Source organism: Epinephelus lanceolatus, chromosome 13 (assembly GCF_041903045.1).
Source record: "Epinephelus lanceolatus isolate andai-2023 chromosome 13, ASM4190304v1, whole genome shotgun sequence".
NCBI lineage: Eukaryota > Metazoa > Chordata > Actinopteri > Perciformes > Serranidae > Epinephelus > Epinephelus lanceolatus.
The window spans coordinates 21,449,108-21,463,228 of record NC_135746.1 but is presented as its reverse complement, the minus strand read 5'-3'; the positions used below and the strand labels follow the sequence as shown (position 1 = coordinate 21,463,228).

General features: G+C 44.0%; 1 protein-coding gene across 1 annotated transcript; it reads right to left on the bottom strand.

The window, feature by feature from the left end:
* Nucleotides 1–197: 197 nt before the first annotated feature.
* On the bottom strand, nt 198–11,117 carry ttbk2b (tau tubulin kinase 2b). The gene is made up of 15 exons (XM_033649394.2): nt 10,940–11,117; nt 10,098–10,220; nt 9,853–10,000; nt 9,171–9,244; nt 8,933–9,073; nt 8,725–8,829; nt 8,177–8,242; nt 7,979–8,071; nt 7,762–7,887; nt 7,513–7,670; nt 7,084–7,273; nt 6,531–6,745; nt 5,971–6,427; nt 3,989–4,689; nt 198–1,384 (listed from the first exon to the last, which is right to left on the bottom strand). Exons 2-15 carry the CDS (start codon nt 10,164–10,166, stop codon nt 1,036–1,038), a joined length of 2,892 nt encoding a protein of 963 aa, XP_033505285.1. The 5' UTR covers nt 10,167–10,220; nt 10,940–11,117; the 3' UTR covers nt 198–1,035.
* Nucleotides 11,118–14,121: the final 3,004 nt, after the last annotated feature.

Genomic DNA, 14,121 nt, shown 5'->3' with positions numbered 1-14,121 from the left:
GATTCACATCATGGATGCGCAGCTGACAAATCTGCAGCAACTGTGTGATGCTATCATGACAATATGGACCAAAATCTCTGAGGAATGTTTCCAGCACCTTGTTGAATCTATGAGATCCAATTTTAAATTGTGATAAAAATAAAATGCGACAACAGTCAGACGTGATGAACAGGTTTCATTTTTATCAGTTTTCTTCCTTTTTCCATCTACTGGATGTATGAAATAAAACTGCACATCGTTGCTGGTCTACATTATGATGTACTTTGATCAGAAGCAGTTCAATAAAAATACAGATGTCGCTGCAGATTGTACAAATGAATAAAAATAAACCAAAAAAACAAAAAATCATTTGCAATGATACTCATGCACTTCTACAATACTCAAGTATGAGTGCACTTACATGTACATTCTAATATGTGGATGCCTCTTTCTGCATGACAAATATTTTCTAGCAAAGTAAAAGCACACTACCACACTGTGATATGCCAAATGAGCAATTCATTGTCACATACGATAATTAATCTAGCTGGTTTACAAGAGTGAGGTCAATACGGGCTGCATGCCCTGGTTCTGTACATGAATACCGATGTTGGTATACTGCGCGTGGTGTTAATTACTATTAGTGTTCTTAACGTGAGTACATGGTTTCTATTAGTGTTTGCTATTTTCCTCATGGTACATATCTACAATTAGCGTCATTTTTACATCCCTCGAGTATTAAACATTATCTTTTTGGTCTGGTATTAGGCCTACATGGAGAGTTAGGAGTGAGATGAGAGGTAAGAGTTGGCAATCTCAAGGTTTCCTCAGCCTTTTATGTTTCAACTGCAGGTATCAAGCCACATCGTCAAGTATTTCTGAGAGACACATCCAACGATGAATAAATAAATAAATACATTTTATACATTTTACATTACATACAGTACATTCCCTTGAGTAAATACCGTATTTACACATGCTATCAGCGACTGGATGGGGGACAGCCTCTCGCTACAGTTGCACCATCCGGATCAGTCACGTGTGCGTCAAATACAGTCATCGGTTCACTTTGCCGGAGCCTTTACCTTCGTGGATCAGACCCCTGCCCCTGCTGGAGCTCTGGCCCCACTGAGCCGGCCCTACGGACCTGTCGTGTGGGTGCCGCGGAGGAGGGGAGCTGGAGAAGCTCGATGGCGAGCGGCTGCGTCCCTGCAGTGCCCCGCCCTCTCGGAGCTCCTGCCGCGAGGGGGAGGAGCTTAGTGAGCGCTGCAGGGAGGAGGAGGAGCTGCGAGGGCGAGGAGGGGGGCTAAAGAGCATCCCGCTACGGTCCTGCATCAGCTGTGTCAGACTGGCGAGGAAGTCTGCGTCACTAGTGCTGCTGGCACGCACTCTCAACCGCCGACGTCTGGAGAAAAGAAGATGGTACAATTACGATGTAATTGCTGTATGATGATTCCTCAAATCCTTCTGTGAGGAGAAGTATAATCCTTAAAAATTTCATGAAATCAAAGCACATTTTTGATATTTATTGTCAGCAATATTTCATCTTGCATTGCATCTGTAAGTAGCTACTGTAGTTTTCATTATTAGTGGTGGAGTCCACCATTCCTGTGCTAGATTTAAATTTGCCGATCCATGCACAAGACATCACGTTCCTTACACCATATAAAAGCCATACTAAGCTACTGCTGACAGAGTTCCCACCTCAAAACTGTGACATGCAATACCGCAACCATCCTGCCACTTGCACATATGACCAATTAGTGCCGCAACCCATCCTGACCTATTGAGATAAGATCTGAAGCCCGACACCAAACTACAAATTTAATACTAACCACACGCTGTTCAAATAATTTGGTTAGACAGCATGAGTAAAAGTGATCATTTCTGGACATTTCATACATGTGAAACTAAGATCATATATTTTAAAGTAATAGTTCTTCGTTTTACCCAGAACCAAACTAAGACATAATATCAAGACAAAATACCACTTGTGGGTTATAGAAAAACAAAAAAGCACAAAGCTTGCTTCAGGCACACCGACAGAGCCAAGGATATTATAAAATGCCTTTATTAATTAGGGCATGTCAATATATCTCTTTCACGCCCTGACGAAGACCCAGTGTGGTCGAAACCGGTCGGCGTTTCGTAGTTATTTTATATTGACATGCCCTAATTAATAAAGGCATTTTATAATATCCTTGGCTCTGTCGGTGTGCCTGAAGCAAGCTTTGTGCTTTTTTGTTTTTCTATAATTGACTATTTTCAACTTCAAGAGCACCTGGCACTCATCTGGAGTCCACTACCTCTCACCTGTGAGCGCTCGGTAATTTGTCGTTGTTTACCACTTGTGGGTACCTAGGGTGTTTTCACACTTGGTCCTTTTCAGCCCTCCAAGCAGACTCAGAGCAGTGACTCAGCAGTTTTTTTGCGCACATGTGAACACAGAACAGAAAACTCAGACTCCTCTGAAGCGAACCAAACTCAGACTATCTCGGGAGGTCTGAGTTTGGTTCGCTTCAAGTCCACGGTGTGGTTCACTTAACCTGTGCACTGTGACTGTGTCACTTTGCTCTTTGCCATTGTATTTAGCCCTCTAGATCACATGCTATTACACTGGGAGGCCTAAAAAAAAACCAACAAAACCATGTCAGCCTGTAAGGCTTGCAAGGATGCAGGACGAGGAGTAGTTTGGTCCACAGAAGATACTGCACGTCTCCAGATGTGGAATGTAGAATACATGACACAGCAATAGTCTACAACATACAGAAACACTAAGGTTTCACTCCAATTTTAAGTTCATCTGAAAATGAGGAGCTTCATAACCGCACTGCAGTGTCATGTCAATGTAAAAACAAAACTATGTCAATATATATATTATTTATAGGCTATAATGTGAACAGAGAGAGGACTGAGGCTCCATCAGAGCTGAAGTTGACCAGAGAGAGAATTGAGAACTGGCACTAACAATGTGAACACAAAAAGAACTGAGTCCCTTTTCTGTTGGTCCACTTTTTGGTGCACTTTAAGAGGACTGAGTTCAGTCCATTTAAAAAGGACTATATGTGAAAACACCCCTTATGCGAACCCAGGATTTCCTCCTGCTGCTAATTCACATTAAAAGCATTCATCTGGCAAAACATGTGGAGGCTTGTATTGTGAAGCATCAGTGTGACAGTAATCACTCGTCAAAGCTGCATCTACAAAACAAGGCAACAGTAATTTTCTGCATTTTTTGGACAGCAGATCAGTTTTGAATATTGCCGAGAGAAACAGAAGAAGATGGAGCAGCCGCAGTGAGCTGTTTGACATGTTTAAGGTGACAGGCTGCACATCTCCAACTCTTCACCAAGGTGAACCTATTGCCAAAAAAAGACATAAATAATCCAGGACCAGGCACTTAAGATGGTTTAAAAATATAAAAGGCCTTTATTTCAGCAGGCTATAAACATTAAAAATACACCAACGTGTATCGCCTTGCTCCTTCCTCAGGGTGTAGTAAACACACAGTGTTTGTTCCTGTTTGTCACGACACCCTGAGGAAGGAGCAAGGCGATAAACGTTGGTGTATTTTTAATGTTTATAGCCTGTTGAAATAAAGGCCTGTTATATATTTTCAAACCATCTTGAGTTCCTGGATTATTTTGGCCTTTTTTGGGCAATAAATTCTCCTCTTTTTTTGAAGCATTCCCTTCCAGGAGCACCGCTGGTTTGAGGGACACCAGCAGCACTCCTGCTACCTTTTCCTTCCTCTCTAAGGCTGTAACTCTGGTGCCCTGTTGCTGTATGAAAAGCTATTTATTCACAGTGTGTGTAGCTTTAAATCAGATCGAAGTTACTCGAGCCATGACGGAGAATGCTGTTGTATTAAACCGCACTACCACAAGTAACCACAGGTGTCGCCAAATCAACCAGCACTGACATCTGAAGGATTATCTTCAAATATTTACCATGTAACATAAATTCAATTTAATGTAGGTCATTTAATAACACCTTCACAGCGTCATACCTGTTGTCCACACACGGGCGGATGGGTGGTTTCCCAGGAGGTGGTCGAGGCAGGAACCTGCTTGTGAGTTGCTCGGGTACGAAGGTGGCGCTCACAGGACGTGGGATCTTACTTTTACTACCTGATGAGGAGGACAGAGAGAGGGGGTCTTCTCCTGCACAGTCGGACCTGGAGCCTCGCTCTGAGAGGAGCCTGTCCCTCGGCAGAGCACAAGGCAGGTTGTCACAGGACAGAGATGGAGAGGGTGAGTGGGTGGGGGAGCCAGGGACCGGACTGCTCCAGCGATGACGCCTCTCCATGTTGAGGTCCTTGCTTGGAGAGTCCAGGGGGTTGCTGGGGTCTCGCACTGGGATTCGACTGTATCTCGGGGACGAGGGAGAGTCTCTTCTCCTGAGCAGAGCTGGGGGCGGGGAGGAGGAGACGGTGACGGTGCTCTCCATAGCACCTCCTGCTGTGTCGGCTTGAGGCTGCTGATTGGGCTCTGAGGAGCGATCGGGCAGACCGGAGTCGCTCTCTGGGTCTCTGTCGTTTGTCAGGTGAGCAGTGGGGCCTTTGGCTGAGCTTGGGACAGGAGCTAACTCCAACCTTCCTCCATCTTTTAAGATTTCCTCTGGGAGTTCTTCAGATTCACCAGATGGTGCCTCTAGTGGTATTGCATCACTCCTCTCCTGAACAGGGGACTGTAGCGCACAGCTGGAGGACTGAGATGAGTTTGATTGTTAAAAAGTTTAGACACAAAATATCTAAATGACTTGAAAATTCCATCCTTTTGTTTTTGTTGAAAATCACGTAAATTCACAACAGCATGTCTAAATATTTAAATAAAATACATGAGTCCTAAGTATATCTACGTCACAGGGGTGCTCCAAATCATCTAGGGCATCTAGGTTTCCATGGTAACTGAGCACAAATTTAAGAAACACTGTGTAGAGCTTTGATTCTCTGCCCACTGGGTTTGGGCTGGGCCAGGCTGTAATTTCTGAAATCCCCTCGGGCTTGAATCGATTTGGGTTCACGCCAGTTTCCAAATTTTTTTTATTTTTTATTTTTGGCTCTGCTTCCCCAACAGTAAGAGAGATGGGCATAACATGCAGCAAAGAGTGGTGATCATGATGTGTGTGTGCTGCATCGCCATGGATCACAGTGCACACTAGTGATGCACAGGTCAGGCTTATTATAAAACCCAGACTCACAAACTGGAGCTCAAAGTTTCCGGTAAGAGCCATCGCTGATAACAACCTACTTGCTGTTGACTATATTGTATGTCATTTCCAGTAAATATCCAAATATAAAACATGTTTTCTGTTTAAAAAGTACAAACATAAGAAGACAGCAAGTACTCATCCAAAGAGATGGAGAGAGGGGAAAAGACGGTGAAAGGTGGACTATTGCACAATATTTCTATACATTAGTAACAACTTACTCAGAATGCTGCTTTGTCACTTAATAACCTGCCCACCTGAAGCCTCTGATAGTCAACCCATGTATCACTAGTGTGCGCTCAAAGATGCAGACGAAACAAGGGGGACACCTGGTACTCCAAACCAGTCATTGCAAGACGACGACAGACTTTGGCTCGTAATAAATGATTTACTATTTAAAAATTACAATGGAAATCAGGCTTGGGCAAACTGCTGCCGTAGTTCCGGCTCTTGACATAAATTATGCAGGTTCATGTAGGTTTAGGCCCAATCAAAGCTCTTACACTGTGCTTGTGCTGCGTTCATGCTATGTCAGCAGAATGGGAAGAACAGGGAAAAACACTCCTTCGTCCTACTTGGTGTACACGCATTATTCCAAGGTGGTTAGCCCAAGTGTTAACTTTGTAGTCGCACCAGTTTAACAGCCTAAATTACATATTTGTAGCAGTTCCTTACCACGTAAAATGGTCAAAAGCTCTTAAACAAGCAGGTAAGCTTGAGTTGGGACTGTTTTGTTTCACAATTCATTTCATACAAGATTGAATGCTTGATCATCCCTACCTGGTCCATCTGGGCTCTTCCCACCATGACAGAGGGCATTTGTCCCAGCATCCCCGGCAGCCTCCTGTGGCCCAGCAACCACGTGCCGGGCATGGACATCTGCGACAGGACAGGACTGCTCGGCACCGCTGTGGCCTGGCCATCCTGCGGATCGGACGACTGGTTCTCAGCCTCAGCTGGCGTCCCTGTCTTGTCCTCGTGCAGGGCCTCACCAGGAGGCTTGGTGGCTCCAGAGCCGCTACCTTGCTCTAGCTCCAGCATCACCCACTCCTGAGAGTCTCCCTCTTGGGGCACGGGACTAAGGTTCACGGCCACAAAGCCGCTGCTCGCTGCGCCCTCCTCTTGGTCTGGGGTCGCTGTGCCGGAGTGTTCCTCATTGCAGGAAGGCGTCCCCTGCCCCCTCTCGGGAATAGATTTCTCCCTGACTTGAGAAAGGACAGGATGCTGTTTGCCCAGGCTGAAACAAGATATCGTAAGTGTGGTGAGTTTCTGTCCACTTCCTAAAAACGATTTTTGTAAGCACTCACAATAACGTAATTTGACTTGTACTGAGTACTTACTAGGCCTCGAGGAAGCGTTCGATGGTGGGCTTGGGTTCAGGCGCAAGTCTCTTTTCAAACGCCAAGCTCTGACTGTGTCTCATCCTCCGGAGCAGCGGTGCAGCCCGCTCCAAGAACATGGTCTCTGATCGCACCCGTCTAGGAGAGCTCTGCATGGAGCCGGTGTTGGGGCTCTGATTCCCCTGGTTCTGACTGTGTTCATCCTCACTCACCACCTGAAAAGAAGGAGCGACAAGGCGGCTCAAAAATGGAGATATTGCATTTGTATCCCCAGAGAGACGCTGCGGCAAGACATCCATTTCTTTCATTTTCTTCACTAAGTAGTGGGTTTCTATTCAAGCCCAGGAGGAGTAGATGAAGTAAGTGGTTAGTGGGGTCTTATTCATTATCATATCTTTAGGCAAAGTCAATGGAGTCTTGAGGAGAGACGTGTGCATGACATTTACTGCACTGCAGCTAAACTAAGCATCTCAATGCACAGGAAGAGATTACATAAGATTTATATGTCAGCTGTAGGTAAACATTCATTAACAGTAAACCACGTTGCCCTGACCTTCCTGATCATCGGTTGGGCGTGTTTATGGTTTCGGTTGCGGTCCATCTCGTCCCATACGTCTCCACCAGGGGTGGTCGGCGTGGGTATGGGGGGGCAGTTGTCGGCGTCGCTGAGGCGTTCCCCTTGCAGGACATCCTCAGTGTTCTCCCTCTGCAGCTCGCCTGGCAGCACTGAAGCATTGGCCATGCTGTGGAGGAGAGGAGAAGGTCACCCTGCAGCTCATTTCCACAGCACAATTTAGAGCAGCGATTTCTGAGGGATCTCTGACTGTGCACGTTTCGGGGCTAAATAAAGCTGCAGCCATATACTTTAACACATATCCAACAGAGTGTGAAGGGAGTTTGAACAGCACGGATGAAACTGCAACAGCGAGAACCACTGACTACAATAACTGGCTGTGTGTCAATAGCTTTTAAAGCTAAGTACCCCAAGTACGCCGGTGTGAGGCGAGTGAGCTGCTGAGCAGTGGTTGCGGTGGCAGTGATGGTCAGCATATCCTCCGAATCACATTTCTCCCAGTCATAAGGGTCATTCTCCAGCACGTTGTGGCTCTTCATCGCATTCTCAAACACTGACATCAGGAGCTGTCACACAGGAAACAACAGGCATCAGCATGTGACAGCTGGAGGGAAACAAACAGAGTGTGCAAAACAGGCCAAACAAGAGACGGCTAACCTGATAGTCTGGCTTAGTGAAGTAGTCCAAGGTCAAGATGTGATCGAGGAAGGTACTAAACTCTGAGGGAAGGTGCTTAAGCATGAGTCTATGGTCATATGTCTCTTTTAGGTTTCCTACTTGTTCCTGAGAGCAGAGAGGGGAAAAATAAAAGTCAGACTGGACACACATGCTGCAAATTACAAATCTATGCTGACTAATATATCGAGGCACATACTTTGTCTTTGATTTTCCTCCAAGGCAGCTGACCAACTGTGAATTCAACCAGCATATAGAAGAGGGACCACAGGTCATCATGACGGCCCATTTCCTGAAGATAAAGATACACAAATGTGAGCAATTTCAAGGGTAAATAAAATAGAAATTACCAAAGAAATAGACTGTATAGCAGAATGTATTTGTGGTCCCTGCTCACCTTGTTCTTATGAGCATTGATTGAAGCGTATCGCACAGTTCCTCTGAAGCCTGCAACAGGCCGAGGCTGAAGGAGAATAAAGATATCATTTAATAAAGAAATACAAATGGAAACACAAATAACACAATGTTTGTCCTTTACAACAAGTTTATAGGTCTTAAATCACTCTGACGTATCTATAAATACAATGTTAAAGAAGCTGGGATTACTGTTTTAGCCGTTTGAATCTTTTAGGGATGGTCACACACAGATGTCACATGAGGGTCACTGAGGTCACACAGTGGTCATGTGAATTTGGTGTAAAATGTGTACATCAGTGTACCTTTAATTCAGTGTTTCTAGATGTCCTATCACATAGATGACGCTCCGGTGCAGTAGGAGTAAGTTATATCATACAGTATCTGATTTTAATTCCTTTTGGATCCATTCTGTTTGTTGACACCACTGACTACGCTTTCACACAGCTTCTCAAAGGACATGTAACTTGTGAGATCTTTGATTAAAAAAGCCAAAACACTGCTTTATGGAAGATGACACAGAGTACTTACTGGACGGACTTCTTGGCTGGAGTTGGTAAACTGTCGGGCCAAGCCGAAATCAAGCATATAGCAGCATCTGCAGGTACTGGCTAGCCTTCCCATTGCAAAGTTAGACTGCAATTTTAACAAAACAGATAAACACAAGCAAGTTAAACTGTAAACTGACTGTCATGCAAATATACATTCACACACCATCCAGGGTTTCAGGCAGACTTACGGGTTTAATGTCACGGTGCAGGAAGCCTACGGAGTGGATGCTTTCGATGGCTTCTAAAATCTGCTTGCCAAGTCGCAGAGTTGTAGAGACGGAGAAGGTGCCGCGGCTCATGGTTCTGCGCAAATCTGCAAGATTCCTCCCCTTCAGACAAAAAATCAGTGTGATGATGCAGAGTAATTTGGTGTAAACGGCAAACAAAATACTTCACCAACACTGACTGGTAACAAACAAATCCTACCTGGAGTTCCATCACCACGTAGTTGAAACGATCATTGCGGCCACAGCCCACAAAGCGACACACGTGGTCTTTGCCTGTCGATGAAATATATATAATAGATAAATCTATATGGACAGGTAGAGTGCTTAATACCTGCTGGCTTTGCCTTTCATAAGACACAAAATCTACCTTCCCCGTATGTTTTAATTTCTCAGCATTATATTTACTAATATTGTTCCAGGTACAAATGTAATAATGTTGTAGCCACTAATTGTGTGATATATAAAAATCACTGCTGGAATATTTCAGCATAAATTAGGACACGGAGTGCATAGAGATATCATAAACACCTCCTTAATTCACTGAATAGTTTAACAGGCTCTGTAGTGTGATTATTGTGATGCAGCAGGGTTTCTGACTTTGCTTTGTGGCGACTGAAGAAGAGACTACTGCAGCTTATGCCATAAAAATCTATCCAATGCTTTTAAATAAAACATTAACCTTTACTGACAAATAGCAGAGGAGTTCTGCACAGTAAACACCATGTTTTTAATAAGTTTGGCTGTTGCTAGGCCATCATCTACTGACTAATTTGTCAAACTACATCATGATGTCGGGGGTTGCCGCCTTTGCTAGATGAATTCTTAACTGTCTGGAAAATTTAAGTTACACTGTCACTGGCAGAGGGACAGATAACACTCACCCTGAAGCTTCTTCAGCACAGCCACCTCCATCTTCAGCACCTGTTTGGGTTGCTGAGCAGACTCCACCTTTAAGGCAACGGTGGCCTGACTCAGCTGATCCAAAACCTCGTAGATCTCCCCAAACCCGCCTCCACCTATCTTCCTCGTCTGTAAAAAAAAAAAAAAATTCAACACATATGTCAACACATGTATGACTGTGGAGGAATTCATTTTCATTTGAACATGATTTTGTGATTTCTCTCACCACTTTCCATCGGTCTCTGACCACGTCTGCCACTGACAGGATGTCTGTGTGCTCTCCAGCCCCACTCATCCTGAGTGCTCTCAGCTACAGCCTGCACCTGGCATCAGTGACGCAAGCTCCTCACTGAAAAGAGGGAACCGATTTTGAAATTCAGATCCTTTTTATTCCTCTCTGAATCACTGCATGCTGCTGAGCATGCAAAAGATTAGGACTTAAAATAGCAATTAGTTTCATTATGATTAACATCCTGACTATTCTCCTGATTAATCGAGTCATTGTTCAGTCATTGAAATGTCAGAAAGTAGTTGATGTCTTCAGATGTTTCAACTAATACTGATTTACATTAAAATCAAAGGCAGAGACTGTTAGGCTTTTCTGTTTTAACAATAACTGAGCCAGTGCATCAGTTATTTCAGAAGTTGCTAGTTATTTTTCAATCATCGACTAATCGATTACTTGATTAATCGTTTCAGCCTCACAAAGCACTGAGAGAGAAAACATAGCATGTTACAGTGCCTGACAGAAACACGTAGAAGTACCATTTAAACGGCTACAAAGGTTAGCTACACCTCAGGTTTTACATGCTCACACGAGATGCTAACCAGTGCTAGATAACCATGAACAGCTAACACTGATTGACTCTGTGACACAACGCAACCAGGACTAGCGACACATGTCATAAACGGACACAATCCGCTCGTTTGAGAGGATTAGCCGTTAGGAAGCTAATCTAGCTGTGTGACGGCGCTCAATGCGGCGGCTCCGGTGGTCCTGCAAACAAGCTAACTAGCATGTTTACTGAGGATAACCGTTAGGTAGCAAACCTCTCGTGAGCCCCTTACCTCGCTTCGTTGCACCACTCATCGCGAACCCGGTTAAAACCCAAACAGTCGCCATGTTGCCAGTCTGCCGTTGGTTAGCCAGGTCATTCCGAGCAGCTGTTTATTTTAGAAATGGGATAATGGTGATGGACCATAGCTGACGTTAGCTTGGTGTTAGCCAGCTAGCCTGCTAATGGATGGGGAGTGATGCCCCTGTGCTCTGCCTCGCAGCGGCTGTGCTGACGTCACAGCGGTAGTCTCTCCTGATTGATCCGCAAACTCCTGCATCCCCTCAGACACACAGCACAGCTGCACAGCACATAACGTGCATAACATCAGGTACAGACAAGCTGCATGGGGTCCAAACAGCGCACTGTACATGGGAAGCAGCACTGCGTTACCTGTATTGTTAGGTCATCATTCAAAGTGATCAGCTGTGATCACTACTGTCGAGATTTGCACCATCAGAGGAGCAGGGGCGTTGCAGGGAATTCTGGTGCTCTAGATAAAATATTGATAAGCCCTCAACCCACCACCACCACCGCCCAACCACACACATCTCCTTCTGTCACATACACTACTACTTTGTTTTTTTGCTCAAGAAAGTTGAAAGTTAAAGTCATACAAAAGTAGTAGATCCTAAATAAATATTTTAAAGATTTTTTGGGGGGCTTTTGCCTTTATTTGATAGGGTAGATACAGCATGAAAGGGGGAAACAGAAGGGGGCTGACATACAGCAAAGGGCCGTGGGTTGCAGTTGAACCCCCGGTAGCTGCGGCAAGGACACAGCACCCGTACATGGGGTGCCCGCTTCACTAGGTGAGCCAATGGGCACCCCATCATGGTAACAACTGTAAAAAAGAAAACGTCTTACAGTTATTTAGGATGCACATCATGATGCATTTTCACAGCCAATATTGGCGTGAACTAAAACAACTCACGTGTGAAGGCCCTAAATGGCTTGACTCAGTTACAAACCTGTTAATAAACATTGGGTAACATTAGCCGTGTGAATTTAACAGTCATCCCTGTCACTGTGTGTGACTCTGACCCAGGTGCAGCAGTAATGTCATGATGACCAGAGAAAGAGAGTAGGGCAAAGAGAGGATGAGCGGATCAATACGCTGCAACCAGCTCTACTGACATGAGATTTTACCCATTCTATATAGTCAAATCTGAGACAAAGTTGCAGTGATTGGACAAAATTGCAAGGTCACACAGAATTTACAGGGACTGGCTGAATTTATTTTAACTGTTGCAATCACAAAAACTTGACACCCTGGAGGGAATGAACAGAGTCAACTGCACAAAAAATTACAAGTACTTACAAAGATTTCAGTGTGACAACAATCGTAGGTGAGACATAGAATAAAAAATATTAAGTTAGAGAAGTGCAATAGACAACTGGGGAAAAAACACAACTTATCATTTAAAAAATTATTAAAAATCCCAACAAAAGACGGCAACTGTCAATATTACTGCAATATCAGTGGTGTCTGATTTTTCTACATAGATTTAAATTCTGAGCACATCATCTCGTAGAAAAGCAAATTTTCTCCAAAGTCAAATGAACGCTGGAAGGTTGGAAGAAATGTTTCCTTCCATTTCAGCAGTATAAGTCGTCTAGCTGAGGAAGATGCAGAGGCTTACATATTTTTTGCCCGATAACTAAAATATACATCTTGTGGAGCTACTCCAAATACTGCAGTAGTGGCACGTGGTTCTATGCGCACTTCCAAAACATCTGAGAAGGTTTTAAAAATTGCATGCTGGAAACTATTTAGTTCTGGACAAAGCCAAAACATATGTGAAAGGGTGGCTGGTGCATGCCTACATGAGTCACACACTAGGCGTGAACTTATCTAACCTTACTTTGTATCAGAAGAAGATTCAAAATCTTGAATTGGATAATTGTATGTCATTAGCAGATTGAAGAGGAATGTGTCATATCTAAAGTTTTCTTCCAAACTTCATCAGAAAACAGTGTCCCCTCCCAATGACTCCTTAACAAAGTCAAGAGTTCCAGATTATGTGAATCAAGTAAGGAATGGACTATCCCGATAGACCCTTCATATACACGTCTGTTTGAATAAATATATAAATAATTTACATCTCTTAACATTAGAGATAAAGTTCATTATCTACCTATAAACAGAAATTTGTTATTTATAATTATGTTGAGCACAGTACTGGAGGGGGCAACAAAGCATTTCACTGCACAATGTAGAGATATTTTGCGTATGTGACCAATAAACTTGAAATTTGACAAAGCAATTTTAAACTTACTGCAATTTTTAATATAGGTCTGTATGCATCTACTGGCAATAGTCGTGAGTATGCTTTCATCAGTTTATAGTCACTTAAAATTAAGACTTGTTGTGTTTTCATCACATTAGAATGAGCAGTTTATATCTATACACGGAGTGGTTCCTCTTCCACAGAGTCCACCATGTTGTTTCTACAGTAGCCCAGAACAGACAAACCAAACACTGGCTCTAAACAGGGCCATTTCAGTTATCCTATTAACTGCTGCAGTTCTACAGGCCTGGCACACAGGAGAAGTTGCAGTTCTACAACCTTACAGCTAGATGCCATTTAATCTGACACACTAGGGGGTCCATCAGTGCATCAAAACCACAGGGTCATCTGGCAAAAAGACTTGACCCTAGCTCAACTTTTGCTACAGCAAACTGCAACGTCATCTCACAATGTGCTGCAGCGGCCAATCCAAACAAAGATTCCAGCACAATAATCTCGCAACGGCTCCAGACTTAAATCTGCTCACTCTCATCCCTGCTGCTTCACTGTGAGCTACAAACCTGCAGCGCCTGCTGGACGTTGCAGTGCGCTGAGGCAGAGATGCAGCCGTGACATGACACTTCCCCTCCATCAGCTGTGCTTTGACATTTTGTCCAGGAGGAAACTGAGCAGGCCACATGGACACAGCTCTGACTGTGTTTATGCACAGACATTTATCTTGAGTCAGAATAACTGTTTTAATAGATGTATTGCTTAAGAACGTCATTGTCTCGCTTAAATGTGCATGGTGCTGCAGCAGCAGGAAATTAACAGTGCTGTATACAGGAAGGCTAAACATATAACTGCCGACGCCTTTCGTCCATTGTACAGAGTTTGAGCTGATCCCATCTTGGCATTGATTTAAGGTCCTAAGAATCAGTTAGAACATATATGAGGTCCTTTA